The 16,696-nt window shown below is 35.4% G+C and overlaps 1 protein-coding gene across 4 annotated transcripts; it reads left to right on the top strand.

The window, feature by feature from the left end:
- Positions 1–3,485: 3,485 nt before the first annotated feature.
- LOC107847885 (glutamine--tRNA ligase) lies at positions 3,486–15,003 on the top strand. Of its 4 annotated transcripts, XM_016692465.2 has the most exons (24): positions 3,515–3,830; positions 5,981–6,031; positions 6,292–6,363; positions 6,581–6,680; positions 6,877–6,972; positions 7,155–7,216; positions 7,338–7,439; positions 7,602–7,697; positions 8,247–8,399; positions 8,472–8,527; positions 9,307–9,397; positions 9,467–9,553; positions 9,761–9,958; positions 10,042–10,140; positions 10,395–10,526; positions 10,630–10,766; positions 10,859–10,958; positions 11,061–11,156; positions 11,286–11,386; positions 11,494–11,599; positions 11,676–11,765; positions 11,866–11,995; positions 12,525–12,615; positions 14,304–15,003. In XM_016692465.2, exons 1-24 carry the CDS (start codon positions 3,708–3,710, stop codon positions 14,335–14,337), a joined length of 2,403 nt encoding a protein of 800 aa, XP_016547951.1. In that variant the 5' UTR covers positions 3,515–3,707; the 3' UTR covers positions 14,338–15,003. The 4 variants fall into 4 exon arrangements, with proteins under 4 accessions (XP_016547952.1, XP_016547951.1, XP_047255293.1 ...); XM_016692466.2 differs by lacking the exon at positions 14,304–15,003 and having other exon boundaries at positions 3,486–3,830; positions 12,525–12,803; XM_047399337.1 differs by lacking the exons at positions 3,515–3,830; positions 14,304–15,003 and adding an exon at positions 4,125–4,143 and having other exon boundaries at positions 12,525–12,803.
- Positions 15,004–16,696: the final 1,693 nt, after the last annotated feature.

Below are 16,696 nucleotides of genomic sequence, written 5' to 3'. Positions count from 1 at the left end.
ATCACAAGCATACAACATGATAAAATAACAACGGTGCCACAACCGCAAAAAGTACATTAACTAACAAAAGGCACCACCCTCCCTCCAACCCTAGCACTACCAACCAAGCGACAGGAGACTCACCTAACTCCCACCTATGACTTAACCACACCCTTTAGCCCTACCCTAATACTCTTCCTCCAAACCTTCATATCGAGGGTCATGTCTTCAGTGAGCCGTAATTGCTTTATGTCATGTCTAATCACTTCTCTCCAGTATTTCTTCGGTCTACCTCTACCCTGCTTGAAACCATCCAAGGCCAACCTCTCACACCTACGAACTAGAGCATTCGTGCCCCTTCTCATCAAATGCCCAAACCATCTCAGCCTTCCTTCCCGAATCTTATCCTCCACCAACGCCACTCCTACCCTATCCCGAATAGTCTCATTCCTAACTCTGTCAGCCCTCGTGATGCCACACATCCAACGCAACATCCTTATTTCTGCCACCTTCAACTTCTGGACGTGAGAATTCTTAATAGGCAAACACTCCGCGCCATACAACATAGACGGCCGGATTGCAACTCTGTAGAATTTGCCTTTAAGATTGGGAGACACCTTCTTATCGTAGTGCCATTATTAGTATTTTTTTTTTTTGGTGTGGGGTATTTGTGGATATTACTACTATATATAAGCGCCAGTGGCAGGCAGCTGGCGTTCGACATGCCTGCTTTCAGCTGTCTGCTTGCTCCGTGATTTTACTATATGGTCCTTAAGTAATTATTATATGACATTTACTTATTAAAAAAATAATAATATTTAATAAAAAATAAGATAAACATTTATAAAGTAAAATAGACATTTATGATATGGTTGTTTCAGTTGTTTCAATTGTAATTTTCCTGTATCACCTATAATTAACTATTATGAGTCATCTAAGTATTTAAAAATTGATAATATTTATTTTATAAAAGGTGAAATAAACATAAAATGATAAATTAATTCTTGATGTTTAAATTAATTTGAAATCTTATGTGAGGTCACTTGAAAAAATTTCACAAGTATTTTTTATAACAATTTTGTTATATCACTTTTAATTAGTTATTATGAGTTATTCAAGACATTCTGATTTCGCTATTTCAATCGTGATATTTGGTTCAATCTCGAAATTATATCAGTGTCGTTTAAATAGAAATAATTAAAAACTATTATAAATTATAATAATTTAAAACTTAAATTACTTTAAAATCCAAATTCACCGTCAATACCATAAAAATTTAAACAAGAAGAGTACTATAAATTGCAATAGCAAATAATTTAAAATAGTAAATTACAACGGCGAAAAAGTACTATAGATTATAATATTTAGCGATGTCATATTAATTAGGATAAAGGGATATTACTTAAAAATTACGTTGAAAGTCGTATAAATTTAAATTACAATAATTAAAAACTTAAATTACTTTGAAAGTCTAAATTCGCTATTAATACCACGGAAGTTTAAACAAGAATAGTATTATAAATTACAATAGCAAATAGCTTAAAATAGTAAATTATAACATCGAAAAAGTATTATAGATTACAATAGTTATCGATGTCATATTAATTAGGATAAAGAGATATTACTTGAAGATTACGTTGAAAGTCATATAAATCATAATATAATTAACAACTTAAAATATCTAAAACTGTATATAACAAATCTAATTGACTTTCACAAATATTAATCAGTGTCATATAAATTTAAATAAAAAATAACATATAATATCTGAAAAGTAGCACATTGAGACCGTTTTGGCACGGGCTCTAATATCTAGTAAGACTATAAGTAATGGGAATCAATATAACCATTCAGGGGCGGAGCCACCTTTCATCCTTCGTCGGAAAATTATACTACTATTTCTATACACAATTAAAAATATTTTTTTATATATATATAATAGATGTTAAACTTCTTTCGCCTAGTTCATAAATTTATTTCTGAACCCTCTTAGTGAAACAAGGTGAGAGCCAACATATTTTCGAAATTACAAGTTTGTGTTTCACTTTACAAGTTTGGACTCAAATAACATTCTCAGAAACATTTATTGAATATTTATGCTAGTTTTGTGTTGTCTTCGTATAATTAAAGTGTTTGTGATTCTAAAAAACAATTATTACTAAGATTAAAATAGAAAAAAGTACGTAATTAACTTTGTTTGAACTTCTACGGTGACAAATAATATGAGATAATTATTTTTAAAAATCACGACAAATAATTTAAGAAGAAGCTAAGGGAGCTTTTGATTGCTTAGTTTAAACTCTAAACAACTTGCAACCCAAGAAAATATTCTTGGAGACCAAGGACTAATTAAAAAAATTGAGTCAATTATTTTGCCATTCATATGATGAGGAGGTTATGAGTTCAAATTTTGAAAACAATTTCTGACAAGATGCAAGATAGAATTGCATACAATAGATTCTTATGATTCGATTTTCCCGAATCTCATGCTTAACAAAAATTTTAGTGGATCGAATTGTCCTTTTACTACATTTTTACATGTCCATGCTTTGTTAAAATAAACACTATATAAAATTTATTAAACACTAAGTTTTGACCATATGACAAATATGGGTCAAACGTTCAAGATCGCTCACCTCTAAAACTATTTTTAGTGACCTAACTAGCCAAATCTGTATACGATATTTACTAACTTAGCGTTACGGAGTCGGAGCTAGAATTTGAAGGTTATGGATTTTGAAATTTAAAACACGAAAAAATGTAATGCAGCCAACAGGTCTCGAAAACCCACTACCTCTGCAGCCGAGGGCTCTTCAGGTCATACGCTTACCACTAGGCCACTTGATTTTCTATTAATGTGGACACAAGCATTATTTATATACCTGTCACAACCTTTAATAACAATCCAAACTATCATTATATTTGATAATCAGATCTCAAAACTACACTACCATATCACTAATACATAGCGAATTTCAAAACTATTGCAACTCTTAATAACTATCCAAACTACCGTTATATTTCATAATCAGATCTCAAAACTATACTACCATATCACTAATACATAGCGAATTTCAAAACTATCGCAACTCTTAATAACTATCCAAACTACCGTTATATTTGATAATCAGATCTCAAAACTATACTACCATATCACTAATACATAGCGAATTTCAAAACTATCGCAACTCTTAATAACTATCCAAACTACCGTTATATTTGATAATCAGATCTCAAAACTATACTACCATGTCACTAATACATAGCGAATTTCAAAAACTATTGCAACTTTTAATAACTATCCAAACTATCGTTATATTTGATAATTAGATCTCAAAACTAAACTAACATATCACTAATACATAGTGAATTTCACAAACTATCGCAACTTTTAATAATTATCCAAACTATCATTATATTTGATAATCAGATCTCGAAACTATCGCTATTTTTGATTTTTTTTTTTAAATAATTAAAAATCACCCAAATGGGCCAATTTGGACTTTAGACTATATTGTTGATCCAATTCTACTGAGGCCTAAAATCAAAAAAGCCTAAAACCTACTAAAATCTCATATTCCCCCAAACACTTTGTCCTAAATTTCCAAAGATTCCTCCTTTAAGAATCTTTTTATCACATTAAACTTCCCATTTTTTTTTTTTTTTTGGCATAATCTTAAAATTCAAGATTCAGTTTTGGGATTATTGGAAATTCATTGAAAGAAGCTATGGTGAAGGAAGATAGTAATGTTTTAGACCTTTTCTTGAAAATTGGGTTGGATGAAAAAACTGCTAAGAATACTTTGGCTAACAATAAAGTTACTACTAATCTTACTGCTGTTATTCATGAGGTATACACTCTTTAGCTTCAGCTGCAATTCTTGGTTCTTGTATTAATTTTTAATTTTTTTTGAGGTAAGTGGTGTTGCTTAATGAATTTTAGTTGTATAAATGAATAAGGGTATCTATGTATTTGTGTAAATTTACTAATTTGATATGATAAAAAAAGTTTGATTTTTGAGGAAGTGTTGTAGCTTAATGAATTTTAGATGCATATGGGTATCTCTATATTTGTGTAAATTTACAAACTTGGTATGCGCGAGGGAGTGGTAAGGTCTGTGTACACTGTTCCATATGTGGACCCCGCTTTGTGGATTTCATTAGGTATGTTGTTGTGATTGTAGTTTACAGAATTTTTGATGCATAAATGCATGTGGGGATCCCTATATTTGTGTAACTTTACAAACTTTGTATGCGCGAGGTAGTGGTCAGGTATGTGTATACTGTTCCATACGGGGACCCTACTTTGTGGATTTCATTAGGTATGTGGTTGTGATTGTAGTTTAAAGATTTTTTGATGCATAAATGCATATGTGTATCTCTATATTTGTGTAAATTTACAAACTTTATATGCACGAGGGAGTGGTAAGGTTTGTGTACACTGTTCCATAGGTGGACCCCGCTTTGTGGATTTCATTAGGTATGGTGTTGTGGTTGTAGTTTAAAGATTTTTTGATGCATAAATGCATATGGGTATCTCTATATTTGTGTAAATTTACAAAATTTGTATCTACGAGTTAGTGGTCAGGTATGTGTATACTGTTCCATATGGGGACCCCAATTTGTGGATTTCATTAGGTATGTGGTTGTGATTGAAGTTTAAAGAATTTTTGATGCATAAATGCATATGGGTATCTCTATATTTGTGTAAATTTACGAACTTTGTATGCGCGAGGGAGTGGTAAGATCCGTGTACTTTGTATGTTGTTGTTCCTACTTTGTATGTAGGAAGATTTGATTTTTGAGGAAGTGTTGTAGTTCAATGAATTTTAGATGCATAAATGCATATGGGTATGGTATCTTTATATTTGTGTAAATTACCTACTTTGTATACAGAAATGTTCAATTTTTGAGGAAGCGTTGTAGCTCAATGATTTTTTAGATGCATGAATGAATATGTGTATCTCTATATTTGTGTGAATGACACAACCACACCAACATACCCAGTGTAATCCCACACGTGGGTTCTAGAGATGGTGGTGTATAGGCAGCCTTACCCTTACCTTGTGAAAGTAGAGATGCTATTTCTAATAGACCCTCGACTCAAGTAAAGCATATCAAAATCATTATTTGTGTGAATGACCTACTTTTTATGTGTATAGATAAAAGGATCGATTTTTCTACTTCTCGGATAAAAAGCATTTGTAAATGAGCAAATGGTAATGTTGATTGAGGAATCTCTTTTGTTTTTTCTTTCCTTTTGTTGTGTCGAGAAACTAATGAGGATTGGAGAATCCTGTGTACAATGTTATTGGTTAAAGCAAATGGAAAAGCTAATAGTAAAGGGTTGAATTATTTCACAAAAAGCTAATAGTAAAGGGTTGAATTATTTCACAATTGTGCTACATTTTTTTTTTTTAAAGATGGTGACCTGTTGTTGCTTATGCTGGGAGATATTAGTTTCTTTGCCCTTTTTTTTGTGCTGTTAAACATTTGAAAGGTTTATTCCTTATGAAAACAGTACATGAAATAACTACTATATGTAATATTCTTAGATGGTTTCTAGATACATGGTCTATGTGCTCATAATGTCTGCTATTTAATCATGGCCGTAAAGCTGCATACTATGGATGATATCTAAATGAATGGTTTATGTACTCATTAAGTTGGAACTTTAGATAAATGTCATTTGCATTTTATGCTTGCTCATAAAATTGCATTCAAGCTCTATGCTTTTATAATGCCACCATTTTTACAATCATATTCTTGCAACCAAATTGCACAACGTAACTAGTTGTGGGGAAGTGCGCTAGCCGATAGGATGGATAGCTACGTACATTGTCTCTTACTGGATTCATGGGGTGTTTCTTTGTTCTGCTAGATTTTGTCGCTTGTATTTTTAAACATCTTCTGAGATGTCATTTTTTATTGTCAATAGAAGTTCCAGAAAAAAAAATCACGTCTTAAATTTGCTCCTAACTTTGCGTCGTGATTAATCCAGGCTGCTGTGACCGATGGTTGTGACCGTGCTGTAGGCAACCTGCTCTACACGGTAGGCTTCTAGAATCTTGAGACATAAATTGAAAATTCTGTCCTTTATATTCTTCTACTTGCTTATTCATAAATAAAATGTTTGAGGTTCATTTTCTGTCAATGCATTATTCAAAGCTTAGGGACATTCCAGTTATTTTAATTTACACATCTATATTTGAAGATAAAAATCCAATTATATCTCATTCCTTCCGTTATGTTGGGAGGACAAGCAATACAAGTATAAATTATGTAACTGAACTTTATCCTTTTGCATTTTAGGTTGCTACAAAGTTCCCAGCCAATGCACTTAACCACCGGCCTACATTGCTTCAGTACATTGTATCCACAAAGGTTTGTTGATCACTCAAGTCTACATTTATCTATTTTACTTGGTGGTTTCGTTTATGCAAGCATAGCAGTAGAGTGTCACTTAACTTTTGTAAATCATCATTTTCTATTGCACTAGCAGCACAAGTCCTATTTTGTCGGAGTTAGACTTGTAAAAGTATTGAGGCTGATATGATTAATTGAAGTCCCTTTAAATTTGTCTTTTACTGGACTGTTGCAGATTAAAACCCCTGCACAATTAGAAGCTGCATTTGCGTACCTTTCTGCAACCGCCTCTGAAAATCTGAAGGTCCATGATTTTGAAGAGGCTTGTGGTGTTGGTAAGAACAAATCATCTTTGCTCAAGTCCGACTATATAATATTTATGACATTAGATTGACGTATCTCTTATATTATCACTGGGGTAACTTTTGGGGTTGGGTGGTGGTGGTGGGCTTGAATTACTCTCCTCTAGAAATAATAACATATGTTCCTTTCAAAACAAATTTTATGTGTATTTCGTATAATTTTGAGCAGGTGTTGAGGTATCCAAGGATGAAATTGAACGTGCTGTGAGTGAGGTCTTTGAAGAGAAGAAGGCCAATATATTAGAACAGCGTTATAGAACCAACGGTCAGTATTGCTGCTTGTAGAACTCACCTAGTTGTTTTTTCTTTGATTGGATAATCTATATCTGTGTGTTTATATGCAATTTATTGAACGTTGAGAACTCAGAAATGCTAGCAATTATACAGAACAAAAGGCATAAGACAGTAACTTACCTAATATGCTTTTATCTGATCTGTCCTTAATAGTTGGTGAACTCTTTGGTCATGTTCGAAAGAAGTTGCCGTGGGCAGATCCAAAAGTTGTCAAGGTACGTTTTCTTTTTGTGATCAATGGTTAGGCTAATTTATGAGCTGTAAGTGGTTTCAATTATAAAATGGATTTTGCATTGTGCTTCTTTTTGTATATTTTAAGATTATTTATTGTCACAGGAAGTAGTAGATTTGGAGCTGTATAAATTACTAGGGGAAAGAACTGCAGCAGATAATGAAAAGCCTGTTAAAAAGAAGAAAGAGAAGCCCGTGAAAACTGAGGTGGTGCTTCATCTAATATATATATATATATATTCTTAAGCTGAAAGGGTTATCGAGCCATGTCCTACCTTTTGTTTTCCACATGTTTAAGTGGAGATCTTTCATCTAATATCATTTTGTCTTAAGCTAGTCTGAGTTGCCGTTTTTCTTCATCTTATGTAGGATAAAGCCAAAGTTGAGGAGACCTCTGCACCAAAGCAGTCCGAAGAAGAACTAAATCCATACTTGATCTTCCCTTCACCTGAGGAAAATTATAAGGTGCTTAAGCTTATGTTATATCCATTGTCGTGTACTCATGTTTATAAGTCTTATTTGTCACAAGTCAAAAAAAGTCTTATTTGTCAGACTTAAGCTTAATACAGTGGTATTTTCTTCACTTAAATCTTAGTGCTATTTCCACGCTTTATCATCTTATACATGATTAACTACACTGCTTTTTAAACTAGAACACATACATTTTGGCTGCATGAGAACATCCTTAATAGTTTGTAAATCATATGGTGCTGGTCTGTTTATCCTCTTTTTGCAGCTGTAGTTATGCATGTGAGAATTTTATTTTTCCATCATTTTAGGTCCTTAAATATGTATATGTGCCCACATTTTCCTCAATTCATTTATCATAGGCAGGTTCCGTTTAGTTGTAAAACTCAGGTAATCGCTTGTTAGGCTAGTTGGCATATTTGTAGTATCAGTTGTTGGATTAACGCAATCTATTGTTGTCAAATTTTCCCACTTTCAAGCTCTTTAGGAGAGTTTATGCAAGATTTTTAGCTATGTTCTTATTTTTAATGCTGTCCTAATACTCAGGTGCATACAGAAGTATATTTCAGTGACCAATCTGTGCTTCGAGCGTGCAATTCCAAAGAGCTACTTGAAAAGCATTTGAAGGTGACTGGAGGAAAAGTTCAGACGCGGTTTCCTCCTGAACCTAATGGATTTTTACACATTGGACATGCAAAGGTATAGACAATTCAGATATTGTGTAGCTGTGATTTTAATCATGCTCTAAATCTGGACTTTGATACTATACAGGCTATGTTTGTTGACTTTGGTCTGGCAAAAGATAGAGGTGGTGGCTGTTACCTGAGGTAGGCTTTCCTTGTCCTTCTCGTGATGTGTTTTTCTTCCTCATTATCTCATATAAATATTACTACACTTTTTGCTAAAGCTTTGATGTGCTCAAGATGTAGCAATATATTATGAAAAGGGTGATTGTTTTTGATGCCTAGAATACGTACTTGTGTGTTTTGAGAATGGATGCCTGTCCTGGACCTTCTCATCATTTGGCACTCACACTCACTTGTAGTCTTTTGGTTTTGATTTTTGAAAATGGGATAATGCTTTTCTCTTATACCCTCAGGTCTAGGATGGATGTACAATTCTGGTGGGATTGGTATGGGATTAGATTAGGAAGGATTATAATACCGGTGGACTGTTTGGGTGTGTGTGATATATAATCTCACGGTTTTGATCAAAGTTTTCTGCATTTAATTTAGTGTAAATTAGGCCACTCCAATAAGAAAAGATAATGCTATTTGGAGCTCAAGCGAGAGGCACAGTGGAGGGAAGAGTGGGATAAGGTTGTGGTTCGTTGGCTGAGAAAACTCTGTGTTAGGTTGTCTGAATGTAGTTCACCACACAATCCACAGGGTAATTGCGCAGGACCTTATAGAAGTTCCAATGCAGTTCAAGGAACTGTAGGTTTTAGGTCCAAAATGCTGAAAAACAATGGCTCATAGTTTACAATGCAGAAATAGTTGTTTTTTGTCCTCTGTTGCTCTTCACTTGCAACCTCTAATTTCGTTTAATGGAACCTCTTTTTTACTTGGGAGTGTTAGATTCCTCATGACTTTGCTGTTGGATTTAGGTTTGATGATACCAACCCTGAAGCTGAGAAGAAAGAGTACATCGATCACATTAAAGAAATTGTTGGGTGGATGGGATGGGAGCCTTTCAAGGTATGGTGCTGTTCAATACCAATGGTCTGCTTTTCATGTTTTCTATACTGATATGTTGGCAATTTGCAGATCACTTACACTAGTGATTATTTCCAAGACCTTTATGAGCTAGCTGTAGAGCTGATAAGAAGAGGCCATGCATATGTTGACCACCAGGTAATAAGGCTATTGTAAATACAACATGTGTTTAATACATGAAACTTGCCATTATTTTTCTCTTGATACTCGTTTTTTGTTTCTTTTCAAGTTTACCCTTGCTGACCTGAGCCAACCTCTATTATAAGGGGCTTAATTGATTGTTATGATTTTACTCTAGCTAGATATTTTTATTACATACATGGTCTAATTTTCTACCTAACCCAGACACCTGACGAGGTAAAAGAATACCGGGAGAAAAAGATGAACAGCCCTTGGAGAGATAGGCCTATAGAAGAGTCCTTGAGATTGTTTGATGAAATGAAGAGGGGGATGATTGATGAAGGCAAGGCGACATTGAGGATGAAACAGGACATGCAGAATGATAATTTCAATATGTATGACCTCATTGCATACCGTGTCAAGGCAAGTATTTTCTGACAAAACCCTTTTTGAATTCTGTCTTGATTTCTTTACTGACATTTAATCCGTGTTACTTGGTTCTACAGTTCACTCCTCATCCACATGCAGGGGATAAATGGTGCATCTATCCAAGTTATGATTACGCCCATTGCATTGTTGATTCTTTGGAAAATATCACTCATTCGGTATGTATGTAACTTTTTGCTGTCAAATACTATGTTGTTGGATTTCTAGTCCTCTATATTATGTAGAGCCCCCTTCCTCTCCCCCAAAAAAGAGAAAAGAGATAGAACTGTTGTTTGAGTGCGCTATAAATTACTGCATCTTGCCGTGCAGCCCTCTGTTTCTAGCCATGCTGGTGACGGATTAGTATGGTAAAATAGTATTGCTGTTTAATAATAGCCTAATATTCATATTTCAATTTCACATTCTTATGCAGCTTTGCACCCTGGAGTTTGAAACCCGCCGTGCATCATATTACTGGTTATTGGATGCATTAAGCCTTTACCAGCCTTTTGTTTGGGAGTACTCACGGTTGAATGTTTCCAACACTGTGATGTCAAAGCGTAAGGTTAGTTTGACTCCTGAGTGTTGCGTTTAATAAAAATTATCTATAGGTTTCCTGCTGGTAAATTTCTTATTTCAAACTGATGCTTGATTTTTATCGTTGTCAGTTGAACCGTCTTGTAACAGAGAAATGGGTTGATGGCTGGGATGATCCTCGTCTCATGACATTAGCAGGATTGCGACGTAGAGGGGTAACTTCAACAGCAATAAATGCTTTTGTTCGTGGGATTGGAATTACTAGAAGGTTGGCCCTCATTTTCTCAAGGCGTTTGTGCCTTCCCGGTACAAAAGAAAACGAGTGCCTAACAGGGTGTTGACAACCTTTTTTTAATGCAGTGACTCTAGCATGATACAGCTAAGTCGCCTAGAATACCATATAAGAGAAGAACTAAACAAAACAGCTGCTCGAACACTGGTTGTGCTAAATCCCCTTAAGGTGGGTATCTAGTTTTAAATAAAGTGTTCACGGATGGAATATGCATATATATGTATTCTATTTCAAATTTTCAGGAACTTAAGTTATGAACTTCATATTCAGGTTGTCATCACAAACCTTGAAGCTGGATTAGTAATGGATCTTGATGCAAAGAAATGGCCTGAAGCACCGGCAGATGATGCTTCGTCCTTTTATAAGGTGGACACACATTTTGTACTAATAGTAATAAACTTCTGATGGATGTTGTCTACTTCTCTGTCTCCACTTAATAAAGCATTACAATGTCATTGATAGAACATCTGTTTGCTGTTATTGTTTATTTTGCAGGTTCCCTTTTCTAGAGTTGTGTACATCGAACGCTCAGATTTTCGTTTGAAAGATTCTAAAGATTATTATGGACTTGCACCTGGAAAATCTGTCCTACTGAGGTACTGTCCTTTTAACTCACCTCCAGGGTCATCCAAAATTTGTCTGATTTCAGTTCAACACTTGCCTTGGATATACAGTTCGACGATAAAGCTTTTTTGCGTTACAGGTATGCATACCCTATAAAGTGTACAGATGTTATTCTTGCTGATGACAAAGAGACCGTTCTTGAGATTCGGGCAGAGTATGATCCGTCCAAGACGATCAAGCCTAAGGTGAGCTTTCTGATGTTAAATTTTTCCTTATATTATGGTTGGGTTACTCCTGTTTCCTGACACAATTTAATTGCAGGGCGTGCTTCATTGGGTTGCAGAACCTTCACCTGGGGTTGATCCACTAAAGGTGGAAATCCGGCTATTTGATAGGCTGTTCCGCTCTGAGGTTTACTTTCTTTACTTTGTTGAACTTACTATAACCCCCCCTTTTTCCTCTCGGGAGAGGTTAGTTTTGGAGACTAACTGTTGCTTGGTTTTTGGATAAGAATCCTGCCGAACTCGATGACTGGCTTGGTGATTTGAACCCCGAGTCTAAAGTGGTGATACAAAATGCATATGCTGTGCCCTCAGTTAGTAAGGCTGCTCTTGGAGACAGATTTCAGTTTGAAAGGCTCGGTAAGTTCTAGTACACGGTAATTCTTGGTAGGGAACAGAAACTTGCTACTATAATCACTACTTCAGTTTTTAAAATTATGTATGACTAGTCATATGGAAGTTGCTTTTAGGTTGACATTTAGCATCAAATGATGAATCGTGTTTCGAAATTTGTATTTATGTAGCAGCTTGCCCTATGTTACTCTCCTTGATTCCTACAATAGGTTCTTCTATTGTCTCTTATTATTTCTTTGATGTTTGCTTTAGGGCCTTTAAAATACAGATAGTGAAAATACCAATTTCTGCCTGACGCCTTTCCTAAGTTACTCCTAATAGATCGTAATATAGCATGTGTTTGTGAAGTTCTGAAATATGGTTTTTGATTTGTTTTAATGATATCAATTTTAAACTGACCGAATCTGAAAACAAAACGTGAAAGATGTAGTCACTGAGTTTTGTTTTTTCATTTTTCGCCTTTCAAATTTCTTCATTTCTGAAAGAAAATGAAAGAGGCTAACGCTTTGAGTTATTTCGACTGATACATTTGCAGGGTATTTTGCTGTTGACAAGGATTCAACTTCTGAAAAGCTGGTCTTTAATCGGACTGTCACCCTGCGCGATAACTATGCCAAGGGTGGAAAGTGAGTTTTTTTATTTTTTTATGAAGATATTGAAGTGTGTGATCGAGATCATCTAATGTATTTTTCTTGATATTTTACGTGTACAAATAGCAGATTCACAACGATCAGCTTTCTATATTTCAGGAATAATACTAACTTTAGATTTGTACAAATCATTTAAACTTCAAAAAGGCTAAAGTTTTGGTAGCTTAATCTCCCTCAAGTATTATTTGCTGTGTCATTTATGCAAAAAGTTATGCTTCCATTTCATATTCGATTTTTGAGGGGCTTCTTGCTAGTGTCACTGGCAGTTTATTTTAGTCTGCTTGTAAGCTTATCTTGTGTGAAAATACCGAGCGAGTCGCTCTTTAGGCAGGCAGTTGTGTGACAACACTATAGAGAAAACGGTGCTGTCATGTAGTGATAAGCTATGGTCTCAACGCCCTTAAGAGGTAGTGATAAGTTTCACGTGCTCTAAGCACGCGTAGCTTGATAGGAAAACTAGAGGAAAATCTGGCTCTTATTGATATTCTTGAAGCTTTATCATAAATGAATCATTTTGTCCCAATGAAAGGGGCACTCGTTTTGATCGCGCTGGTGCATATGTTGAATAGTTATGTGTAGAACAAAAGAACCTTCCACCACTACGAAAACAAGATAAAAGTTGCGCAAGTTTGTAAATGAGCAACAACAACATACCCAGTGTATTCTCACATAGTGGGGTCTGATGAGGGTAGAGTATACGTAGAGTAATTCTATAGCTTGATGGAAGTAGAAACATGCATTTACCTCTAGGGATGGGGAGTTTGTCTCACCTATGTCGAATCCTCTAAAAGCGCATAGTTATTAGAGGATATGACACATGCTCGACAATATTTTTGAAAAGTCCGAGCAACAGGTGCACAAAAGCTATGCCTATTCTCTTCAAGAATTAAGTGATGTATGATGATAGTTGGATTGAAGTTGGAAAAGGAGAAAAGTAGGGAAAAGACATCGTTTCCACCCTAAACTATACCCGAAAAGTCTAAGTCACATCTAAACTATACTAGTGACCTGTTGCACACCTTAACTATAAAAAAGTGATATTATTACCTCCCCGCAACCCCCATTCTAAGGCGCGTGTGTTACACTTATTTTAGGCGTGTCCAGCCTATTAAATAACAAAAGTAAACGGCTAAAAACATTAAAGGAAAAGTCATCGTTTCCACCCCAAACTATAGTTGAAAAGTCGAATCCACACCTAAATTATATAAGTGACCTATTACACATCTTAACTATAAAAAAGTGATACTTTTTACTGACGTGGCAGCGCGTGTAAAACACTACACCTGCAAGTGGTGGTAGCCTGACAGGGTGTAAATGGTTTCACTTTTTTATAGTTTAGGTGTGTAATAGGTCACTAGTATAGTTTAGGTGTGACTTCGACTTTTCGGATATAGTTTGGGGTGGAAACGATGCCTTTTCCCGAGAAAAGTATGATGCTTAGTAAGTTCCATTTTCACATGAAAACTTAGCCAGTTTGGTACACATGCTTAGTTGCAACTTTTTAAAGTATAGTGAATTCCCAATGAAATAAAGCATTTCTTCAAGTTCAGTCCTCTTGTTTTATAGTGAATTTGCCACATTATTATACTGTAATTTAGTGTTTTAATCTATGTTGTTTGGACTTTCAAAAAATGATGTCGCATCCATACCGTATCCTCCAAAAGTACACTATGTTTGGAGAATCCGACGAACATCTGACGGCATCTTTGAAGAGTCCAAGCAAAGGGCAGTCTGATGCACTGAAGCTTTTGCTACGCCTAAGTTCCGGAAAGGGCCGAACCACTAGGGTCTATTGTGCAACACAGATTGTAAGTTGTAAGAAAAGGACGGTCTGGTGCATTGAAACTCCTGCTATGCGCAAGGTCTGGAAAGGGCCGATCCACTGTGGTTTATTGTGCAACACAGACTATAAGCTGTAAGAAAAGGACAGTCTGGTGCACTAAAGCTTCCGCTATGTGCACCAGGATCTATTGTTCACAGCCTTACCTTGCACTTCTACAAGAGGCTATTCCCACGACTTGAACCCACGACCTCCTGGTCACATGACAAAGACTTTACCAGTTACTCCAAGGCTCCCTTTCCTAAGCTGTAACTAGACGCAAACTTAATAAGCTTTAGAATAATATGTAAAGGTCCAATTGCTAAAGTATATTGGAAGTATAAGTGCCATCTTTCTTCTTTTCTTTCTTGCTTTTTTCCCATTTGAGAAATCAATAACTAGCATTCCTATGTAAATCAATCATTCTCCTGCAGGTGCACCTTGTTATACTTTCTCATAATGCTTTGATTGTAAAAAAGATCACTTCAAATTGTACATCTTTTTCTATTCACACTCATCAAATCACAAGTCCCTTTTTCCTTTCTACTTTTTATCCTTCTTTTTCTTGATGGTGAAACAATCAAATCAGTGATTGGATGTCACACAATTCCCTTCTAGTTGACCTTTCATGTGATAACAATCCTCCCCACCTACCATAGGATGACTAACTAGGGGTACTGTTCAACCACCTTTAATCAGAAGTCTTGAATTCAAACTGAATAGTTTATAGTCCGACCAACTTTAATCAGAAGTCTTGAATTCAAACTGAATAGTGTATAGTCCGACCACCTCTAATCAGAAGTCTTGAATTCAAACTGAATAGTTTATAGTCCGATCACCTCTAATCAGAAGTCTTGAATTCAAACTGAATAGTGTATAGTCCGACCACCTCTAATCAGAAGTCGTGAGTTCAAACTGAATAGTTTATAGTCTGATCACCTCTAATCAGAAGTCTTGAATTCAAACTGAATAGTGTATAGTCCGACTATTTGGTGGTAGGGAAGAACATCTCAATCGAGAGCGTTTTACCCCTTTGGTGGACCAACCTGATACGAACTCGAGTAAGTCGAACTCAGTGAATTTTGGTTGCCTGACATTTAAAAACCAAATTGTAAATAGGATTGCTCGGACTCTTCAAAATTGACGCCTGGCCTGTGTCAGATCCTTCTGAAATACACTACTTTTTAGAGGATTCGATATGCATCCGATGATATTTTTAAAGAATCCAAGCAACATAAATCCTTCTGAAATGCGTACTTTTGAAGGATTCGATATGCATATTTTTAAAGAATCCGAGATGCATACTTTTGAAGGATTCGATATGCATTCGAATATTTTTAAAGAATTTGAGGATAATATTTTTAAAGAATCCAAGCAACATAGATGCTTCTGAAATGCATACTTTTGACGGATTCGATATGTATCCGACAAGATTTTTGAAGAGTCCGAACAACATAGGCCATATTCCTTTCTATATTGCATACAAATAAGTATCTGTCTCCTTTACATGACTAGACAACACAAGAGGTCCTTTCATTAGCATTTTGAGCTCTCTTAATCAACAAGTCACTTCCTCACAGTTGCTTCAATTTGACCACATCCTTTGATCTTTCCTAATTATCTTTCTGTGATTGAATTGAAGAGCCATCTTCTCAATTATGGCATCAACTATTGGATAAATACAATGTTATCTAAGACTCCTCAACAGTAAAAGAATAATCATTATCCCAAATTTTACGTTGACTCTCAGCCTATCACAACTCTTTTCCTTTATTCGAGTTTGAGACCAGCAATGTGAGCAAGTTTTGACAAATTTTACGTTGACTGTCAACCTGCCGCATCCCTCTTCCTTTATTCGAGCTTGAGACCAGTAAAGTGAGCAAGTTTTGTCTGTCAGCCTACCACAACTCTTTTCCTTTATTCGAGCTTGAGACCTGCAAAGTGAGCAAATTTTAACTGTCAGCGTAGCAAGTTTTGACTGTCAACCTACCACAACTACGCTTTTCCTTTTATTCGATTGTTCCGAGGTTAAAACCAGCAAAGTGAGCAAGTTTTGACTCTCGCCTACCACAACTCTTTTCCTTTATTCGAACTTGAGACCAGCAAAATGAGCAAGTTTTGACAAATTTTACGTTGATAGTCAACGTACCGCATCTCTCTCTTCCTTTATTTGAGCTTGAGACCAACAAAGTGAGCAAGTTCTGATTATCAGCCTGCCACAACTCTTTTACTTTATTC

The sequence above is a fragment of the Capsicum annuum genome, chromosome 11 (genome assembly GCF_002878395.1).
Source record: "Capsicum annuum cultivar UCD-10X-F1 chromosome 11, UCD10Xv1.1, whole genome shotgun sequence".
NCBI classification, from domain to species: Eukaryota; Viridiplantae; Streptophyta; class Magnoliopsida; order Solanales; family Solanaceae; genus Capsicum; species Capsicum annuum.
This window is presented reverse-complemented; position numbering and strand designations above follow the sequence as displayed.

What these genes read in the sequence shown, in the direction of transcription:
- LOC107847885 (XM_016692465.2), top strand. Translation starts at nt 3,708, where the DNA reads ATGGTGAAGGAAGATAGTAATGTTTTAGACCTTTTCTTGAAAATTGGG. An exon ending in CTGTGATGTCAAAGCGTAAG is followed by an intron (nt 10,527 to 10,629) that starts GTTAGTTTGACT and finishes TATCGTTGTCAG; the next exon opens with TTGAACCGTCTTGTAACAGA. An exon ending in GGGATTGGAATTACTAGAAG is followed by an intron (nt 10,767 to 10,858) that starts GTTGGCCCTCAT and finishes TTTTTAATGCAG; the next exon opens with TGACTCTAGCATGATACAGC.